This window comes from Corylus avellana, chromosome ca5 (genome assembly GCF_901000735.1).
Source record: "Corylus avellana chromosome ca5, CavTom2PMs-1.0".
Lineage (NCBI taxonomy): Eukaryota > Viridiplantae > Streptophyta > Magnoliopsida > Fagales > Betulaceae > Corylus > Corylus avellana.
This window is the reverse complement of record NC_081545.1, coordinates 26,106,698-26,115,086: the sequence shown is the minus strand read 5'-3', so window position 1 is coordinate 26,115,086 and position 8,389 is coordinate 26,106,698. Positions and strand designations below refer to the sequence as shown.

The following is an 8,389-nucleotide window of genomic DNA, read 5'->3' as shown; positions in this document are numbered from 1 at the left end:
AAAAAAAAATTAATGTTTTTTTTTTTTTTGCCAATTGATCCCCTCAAATTGAAACTTGGGTTCCGTCCCTAGCATATAACTACTTTTACTTTTTATTATTATTATTTTTTGAAAAGTAATCTATCCCTTAAAAAAATAAGCACCGATTTTTCTAAATAGTTTTATAAAAAAGTGAAAGGTTTTCTTAAAGAATATTTGTGTTTAATGTTTTGCAAAAATAATTTTTTTGTGAGGGTTAGGAAGGAAGAACGGAGTCTAGCCCTTTGGGGCTAAGGTGACAACACCAAACACCACCATACTATTCATTTCACTTTTTTAAAAAAATCAACATCAAAATATTCTCATTTTTTATATTACTTCATTCACTTTTTACTACTATTTAAATCAAAACATTCTCACATTTTATATCACTTCATTCACTCTTTATTACTATTTAAATCAAAATATTCTCACATTTTATATCACTTCATTCACTTTTTACTACTATTTAAATAAAAATTACTACAAAACAAAAATGTTCACTTTTCAATACAATTTTTTTAGTTTTCTATACTAATCATTATTTTCTTTTTTTAATGTCAACCATACTGTGGAAAAGGCCTTGTTGTTTAACAAACAAGGCCTTAGTGTTGGGTTGCTCAGCTTTTTTTTTGTTATTTTTATTGTAGTCCTTGTTTGGTATATATAAAATAAAGAAATAAACAAACATAGTCACTGTTGTTTTGTTTTGGTAATGACAATTTGGGCTTGACTATATAGAAAGTTAGAAACGAGCGTAGTGAGGAACCGCCTCAGCATGAAATGCTTTTGGGCCTTTTCTCGTCTCCTGCGTTTAAGCTTAAGAAGACTCATGATGCTGTAAAAAGAATAGTAAATGGGCCCTACGGATTCCCTTTTCTACTAAGGGAAAGGGACTCCATGCCAAAACCTGCCTTGTCCGCAAATTTGTTTACAAGATACCTTTTATTTCGCATGCATGCGTGACACTTTCTGTCAAAAGTCATTGCCATTACTTGTTTCACGAACGTGTCAAAAGCTCCCTTGAGATTTTTACCTTTTTTAGAGTGCGTCCACGGGTAGTGTAATTTTTTTTTAAAATTTTTTTTTTATATTAAATCTAATTTCAAAAAATGTAAATGTGTCGATCGGAAGTGTGTTTTTTAAAAATTATTATTTGAAAACGTAAAGAAATGTATGTTTTCAAAACCCATGTAATCGAGCTTACATTGAGTGTAAGCTCCCTTAAAAATAGACAATTTTATAAGTTCAACTACAATTATCAAACATGTAACTACATTTTTAAAAATTATATTTTTGAATCGCACGTTTTGAAACCACAAATATAAATGTGCTTTTCCTTTAACTCGATCCCTCCCAAAAAAAGAAAAAGAAAAATAGAGGCTAAAGGTGTTAGTCAAATTTCATAAACTTGTATTAGCTAGGAAAATTATTGAGAGTCACTCATATACATCATTTTGCCTAAGGGTGGAAATCGGTTCAGTTCGGTAGAGCTATTTTCGGTCGGTTAATTGAAATTGCTAGTTAAATCGATTAATTCACTGATTACATTTCGATAAGAATTTATTTCGAAAGTTTTGGTTAAACGGATATTTATGTTAAAATCGGTCTGGTTAATTAGTTAACCGTGAGCTTTTTTAATTGGGCCAAAATTTGATTGTTTTGGGATGCTCAAATTATTTTTTTGGGCTAAAATAGCTTATTGAACCAAACAAATTTTAAATGGGCCCATTGATTAACACAATAAGAGTTTACCATACATATGTTCTACACTTCTACTAATAAAATGGCCATAGAATATTTATTATTGGTTAATTATAGGTTAACTATATTTATTACCGGTTAATTATCAATTAATTCGGTTACTTATCGGTTAATTCAATTAACTTACAAAAAAATATTTATACTGATTGACCCAACCGACGTCGATATAAAAATCCTTAAGCAATTACCGACTGACTTCTTGCCGTAGGAGATTAATATTAGTTTGGTTGCAATCGATAGAAGGTAAATGATTAATCTGTCCACCCCTAATTTTGCATATTTGATCGAATTTTTTGTAGTTATTGTGCTCTAAATTCTTATATATAGTTTTACTTTTTTATAAATTTATTGATACTTTCTACTTTTTTGTATTTCTTTGTAAGGTCCACAAAAATAGAAAAACTAACTTTTTTCTTTTTTAAAATTTTAAAAAATGACATTTCAAAACAAAAAACAAATGCTAGTGAGCATGAAATGACTATCTCAACCTTCTGTTTTTGTTGCTATCAAATCCCAACCATAGAAACAAGCGGTCACAAGAGCTCGTCTTCTCCGCCTCTTAAAACCTGACCGTTTTGCTTTCCCTCCCATGGCCTCCGCAACAGCTCCTCAGGCTTTATACTCTCTCCTACGCAGAGGCCAAAACGGCGGTCACCTACGAGAAGAACGCCCAAAAATAGAAAAAGCAAGAAGTACACGAAGCACCAGAAACCATAATAATGGTTTGCGCGTCTTCGCATCACAAGGCCCACGCAAACGCCAAAGACCGCCACCGGGAGAGGTCAATCCAAGACTCCATTCCGGTACTGGCGATGAAGGTTGGATCGGAGGAAGCACTCGCTCCGGCCAGTCAACACAACAAAAGTTCAATGAACAAGACGAGCAGAATGTCATGGGCGACAAGTTTGCTGATTTGCTTAACGACCAATCTGATTCCCATTACCAGTGAGTATCACGTAATTTCACTTTCGTAAATATTCCGAATGGATTACAAGTCTTTTCTATTTTTATATTAACAACAATAAATTAATTTATCTTTTGTAATTTTCTTGTGAATTCTTGTAACTCTTATCTCAATAGAACTCAACAGATAACTACAAAATTCCCTTCTTGTTGGGAATAATCAGGTTCTTAGGAGTACGAGTGGACGCAGATATGGAAGAGATAAAGGGCGCATACCGGAGACTATCGAAAGAGTACCATCCAGACACAACCTCTCTGCCCCTAAAAGCTGCTTCGGAGAAGTTTATGAAGCTGAGAGAAGTGTACGACGTGTTGAGCAACGAAGAAACCCGTAGGTTCTACGATTGGACGCTGGCTCAGGAGGCTGCAAGCCGCCAAGCTGAGAAGATGAGGGTGAAGATGGAGGATCCCTACGAGCAGGAGGTGAGGAACTATACGCCGATGCCGGAGCCGGTTGATCGGTTTGTGGGAACCAACATGGAGCTAAGTGATCAAGCAGTCACAGCCCTCAGCTTTGATTTGTTCGTTCTTCTTTTTGCCATTTGTATCTTCATTTATGTGCTTCTCTTCAAAGCACCATACTACTAAACTAAACTCGTAATATATTACTCAAAAATTGCTTATAGTTATAGTGTTATACTATATATTATTATGTGTTTTTGTTCTATATATTTGATTGTTATAAAGTATAATTTATTTTTATTTTTGCCAATGAACTTTATTGAACCAAAAAGGTCCCCAGTAATTACTACAACAATGAAGCAGAGGGGCAAAGGAAGTTAGAAGCTTGATTGGCCACTCTAAGAACAAAGTTAACTCAAGCACTATATGTACAGTGACGAATCCGAATTTTTGATAGGCCAAATCTAAGCTTAATATATATAATATGTATTAAAGAAAAACTTCCAAACGGAGACCCCTAATTCCATTATTTGCATATATGAAAAAAGAAAGACACAAAAAATATCGTCAGGGATAACTTTTGTTTTTTTTTTTTTGTTTTTATGTTTTTTCTTACTTTCTTCTAATCGAAAAGGCAAGCGGAGGAGATCAACGGTAGTTATTTTACTTGAGCGTGACTATAATAGCACTTATTCACGAGAAGTCGCACATAAGGAACCTAAACAATAGTCCGACTTAGTCCTATCAAGACATCAATGAGAACTAAGGTAGTTTATACTAATTAAGCAATAAAATTTTCACTACAAGATTTAAATTCATGTCCTAATATATACCTAAACACTTTGAAAAAATTGTTTGGACATTAAACCAACCACCCTAGGTGGTATAAACTATAACGGGAGAACTTTTTTTTTTTTTTTTTGGTTCTATAACGGGAGAACTTGAATGGCTAGTGGCTAGAGTGACATTCAAAATCACTTTGGATAGAGCGCTAAGCCTCTAGCCCAATAATAATTTCCTAATTGTTGGGTGTTTATTACAAGGGTGATGGGAGCTTTCTAGCCCAATTTTTTTGGGCCGACGACTGCCACGTCAAGAAGTTGTAAATAGCATTTTTCAATCCGATGTCCGATAAACGCGTTTCTCTTTCTCTCAGTTTTTCCCGCCTAGAAAATCAAAAGCCCGGCAGCCCGCGAGCCAAACACATCTCTCCCCGTTGTAAATGGCTAAAACTATTCCAAAATAATGGTGTCATGTTTATTGGATTAGGTTAGATTCTGTGTGCGTTTCTTTCAGCGATGCGTACCACAAGAATCAAGAAGAATCACTCTACGCCCTCCAAACAAACCCCTTTTCCTCCTCTCCGAGCCCTAATTTCCGCAATTCAATCCCCAGAGGTACTACAAATTTTCAATTGTTTTTATACAGGTAGTTCCTTACTCTTGTATTTCTTGCATTTTTCCTTTTTTGCCTTTTCACTTTCTTGAATTTCAGGATCTGAAGCCGCCACTCACGAAAGCCATCTACTCCCTACTGCTCCACCTGTCCTTAAACGGAGCGTTTTATCGGTCTAATTCTTCACCTCCTGAAGCGGATTTCAAAGACGTGCATAAACTCTCGGACATCTTGTTCGAAGAACTCGATCGCAGATTCAAGCGGTTTTTCTCCGATTTACACGAACTTAGCTACTCGGGCACAGATATACGTACCGGCGTTGTGGAAGAACTAACCCTGCTGTTGCGGTGTTGTCTGGTGATCTTGAGTTTGCTTGCATGCGACCAGAATTTGTTGTCGGAGAAAGGCCGGGTTCTGCTTTTCATAGTCAAGGTTTTGACTTCTTTGGACGCTATTGGAGACTGTGAGAGGGAGAGGAGAAAGAGTTTTAGCTTCGAGAAGTCGGTTTCGCGTGAATGCGGTGATGGTGGTTGTACGACCTCGGTCGCCGAGGACTTCGCGGCTTCCTTGTGTTTTCTGGAGCCTTCTGATCCCTGCCGACCGTTTTTATGTTCATTGCTCGAGGTAATCGTCGATCATTCCAAATTCACATTGTTTTTGCGTAGGTCCATTGTTTGACAAGGCATCAAAAGATTTTGATTTTGATTCTGTTTGAGCCATTAATAACATTTGCGTGCTTGTCATGTTGAGTTCGCTGCTCTGCAAGTACATGGTAGTATTATTTGTAGGTTTCGTGATGGATTAGGGTATTGTTTGATTGCTTGAACAATGCATTTGAGAAATTGAATTTCATGTGATTTTCATTATTCATTGGCTGGTGATACTATTAATATGTGGATAGTAATGGCTTGGTGTTGCTGGTGCTGAGTGGTGCTATTTATGACCTTCCTAGCTTGCTCAGTATAATCTTTTTCCTCCTTGTATGCGAATTAATTGCAAATGTCCTGGCTCTTATTCTGTGCTTTTTGTAAATCTGCATTACTAGCTTTGTGGTTTGCACGTGATTCTGAACATTGAGGGTTATTGTTTCAAGCAAAAAATGTTTTCAAGATTAAGCATCCTTCATCTAAAGCTTTCATTTTTTTCTTTTCCCTCCACTTTTCTGTACCTTCCTCCCCAGGTAGCTTCTTTTATGAGAGCTTTGTTGAAGGCATACACAACTTAACGTGGAATTGTTATCTTCAGGTTTTGGCAGATGAGCTTCTAACAAGTAGATCATTGAGGGAGTACCTCATGCTAGTTGATTCTACTTCCTCCAAAAATGAAGTGCTGTTTACGTGCCATTTTCGTCTTGGTGATATTGAAAGTGTGCTGGAGGTGGTTTCTGCTCATTTTGTCCTATCGGTTTCTGATGAGCAGGCTTTTGAGAATTTCATTAACAGTTTAGTTTGGCAGCATGACAAGGGTTTTAGATTTCCTGAACTGAGCCTCACTTCAGCCATATCATTGCTTCTTAACCCCATCATGCTTTCTGCGCCAAAGATGTTCCAGGCCCATGTAATTTCATTGGTATCTGAAGCCATTGGTATTTGCATGTCTTCTAAGAATTTGAGGCCGGATCTTAGACTTTTGGATTTGTACCTTGCAGCATTTGAAAGGTCCGTCATCTTATACACCAGACACATGTCTAGTTTGCAGATGGATGGTCATCCTTTAGGATCTAAAGCTTCTGCCAATCTGTGTATGCTTGAGAGAAGTCAGCCGACTTTTGACTCTTATGTTCAGGAAGCTACAAGAAATAAAATTGACCGTGTGGTTTCCAAATCAGACGATTTGTGGGACTCTTACTTACACAATATGTTCTTTGCTACAAAATCTGACCTGGTGGCTGGATCTCTTTTGTATATGAAAGAGAATCAACATGTTTTTGATGAATTATGCAGAGACGAGATTTTATCAATCTTAGATTGTATCATACTTAGAGCTTTCTCAGATGATGTTAGTGATACTGTATTGTATAAAAAGGGGGAGACAAGTTCCCAAGATATTTATCTTCTTGCTTCCATATTGAAGTTATTGAGTAGTTCATTGGTGCAAGCTATTTGTTGTTTAAGGCATAGTGGGAATTTAGGATGTCTGAAAACCTTGGAAAATGCATCTTCATGTAAGCAATATGATTTTATTGTGGGTATTATTTGCTGTTTCCAACAATTCAATACCTGTCTACCAGTCCAAAGATTCTTGAGTGACATGATGAAAACTCACACAACAAGGCATAAGGAGTCCAAGTGGATGCTTTTGCACTTTTCAGGCTTACTGTCTCTAAGTTTTAATAGTGGGCTTAATTTCTTAGTGAAGGGCTGCATATCTATGATGATGGCACTGATGAATCTATTTGCTTTTGAAGAGGGTGATTTGTTAGCACTAAGGTCATTGCTTGCAACCAGATTAGATGAAGTTCAAGAGGTGAATTTCATTTTTTTCCTAGTCTAAATTTCTCAAGTTACTTGGTATTGTAGTTCATGCCTTGAAGCTTGTGGCAAATGTTGCAGCCCTTGGTGAACCAAAAATCTAGTAGAAGAGTTGCATCAAGATTTCGAAAGATTCAGACGCTCCACTTAAGGTACATGACTATTGTCTCTATCATATGAGCATGGTTTTTGGTAATCGTGTAGAGCATGTAAAGCAACGAGTTCATGCATCCAATGTCTTAATGATTGCTTTTTGCTTTCGAATTGGGATATATTATGACGAACCATTATTTTGGCTAGTGTTTGGGAGCATGAAAAGTTTATGCTATGCTAGAAACATGTATTTTCCAAATAGAAAAAGAACTAACCACGTCTAGTTTTTGGGAAAGTTTTTTCTCAGAAATTATGCTAAGCATAACGTTCAGTACTAGTGGAATAAATATTACTACTACACATGCTATTGTCAAAATAAAGGATACGTCCAAATGCATTGATACACACCTTGTCCTAATAATAATCTGTGTTGTGAAACTAGTAGGGCTCAATTTTGTGTGGTGACAAAAATCAAGTGTGATATGATTGCTCAGTATTTATGAGTCTCACCAAGAATGGAGCACTGTCATTAGCATAGATCTTTGGCACTCCTGTGATTCTTTCTCAAGGCAAAAACATTTTTTTTTGTTCTGTCTTTCTACCTCTGACTCTCTCAGAAGCTTCCATCAAATAATGGAAAACAAGCAAGTACAAACTTCACAGAATGTCTCGATCCTTAATCAAATGAAGGAGTCTATTGATGGGACAGAGGAGGAAACAGTGGAAACCTGCAATGGGAAGATCTTCCTGAATTGTGTATTAGATGACTCCCGAAAATTATCCGATTATGATGATCTAGCAGACTTCATAGAGTGCAAGCGAGGGAAGGATTATAATGGCTGGTTGAAGGATCGGCAAAGATATCGTAATCGGAAATCTCAGAAAATGGCAGTTTTGAGGTGGAAGAAAAAGATAAAAACTCTGAAGTTGATCAGAAAGAAATAATAAATTGTATGTATAGCTTTGTATATAATTGTGCATCAGCACTGTAGGCTGACCAGCAAATTTTTCAGGTTAGAAATAGGTGCAGGGCAGAATTTTTGTATCTAGTTTTGAATAAGTATTGTAGGCGGACCAGCAAATCTTTGTAGCATTTGCAATATGTCCAGCATGGAATTTGTCATGAAAATGGCATTTGAGGCTCCATAATTTTATTTTCCATTGTTCATTATTTGTTATTTATTTATTATTTTGTAAGTGAGAGTTTCATATGGGCGTCTTGGAAGTGTTAGGTGTATGAATTATGATGATGTCTTACATATTCCCTCAAGAACAATAATGGT

At 36.3% G+C, this 8,389-nt stretch overlaps 2 protein-coding genes across 4 annotated transcripts; both read left to right on the top strand.

The window, feature by feature from the left end:
- The first annotated feature begins 2,314 nt into the window (after positions 1-2,314).
- LOC132182645 (NAD(P)H-quinone oxidoreductase subunit T, chloroplastic) lies at positions 2,315-3,370 on the top strand. The gene is made up of 2 exons (XM_059595946.1): positions 2,315-2,727; positions 2,910-3,370. The coding sequence occupies exons 1-2, from the start codon at positions 2,372-2,374 to the stop codon at positions 3,331-3,333; spliced, it is 780 nt and encodes a 259-aa protein (XP_059451929.1). The 5' UTR covers positions 2,315-2,371; the 3' UTR covers positions 3,334-3,370.
- Positions 3,371-4,266: 896 nt separating this feature from the next.
- LOC132181247 (uncharacterized) lies at positions 4,267-8,275 on the top strand. Of its 3 annotated transcripts, none has more exons than XM_059594378.1 (5): positions 4,267-4,544; positions 4,642-5,166; positions 5,788-7,008; positions 7,095-7,165; positions 7,552-7,728. In XM_059594378.1, the coding sequence occupies exons 1-5, from the start codon at positions 4,446-4,448 to the stop codon at positions 7,607-7,609; spliced, it is 1,974 nt and encodes a 657-aa protein (XP_059450361.1). In that variant the 5' UTR covers positions 4,267-4,445; the 3' UTR covers positions 7,610-7,728. The 3 variants fall into 3 exon arrangements, with proteins under 3 accessions (XP_059450361.1, XP_059450360.1, XP_059450359.1); XM_059594377.1 differs by having other exon boundaries at positions 7,549-7,728; XM_059594376.1 differs by having other exon boundaries at positions 4,268-4,544; positions 7,724-8,275.
- Positions 8,276-8,389: the final 114 nt, after the last annotated feature.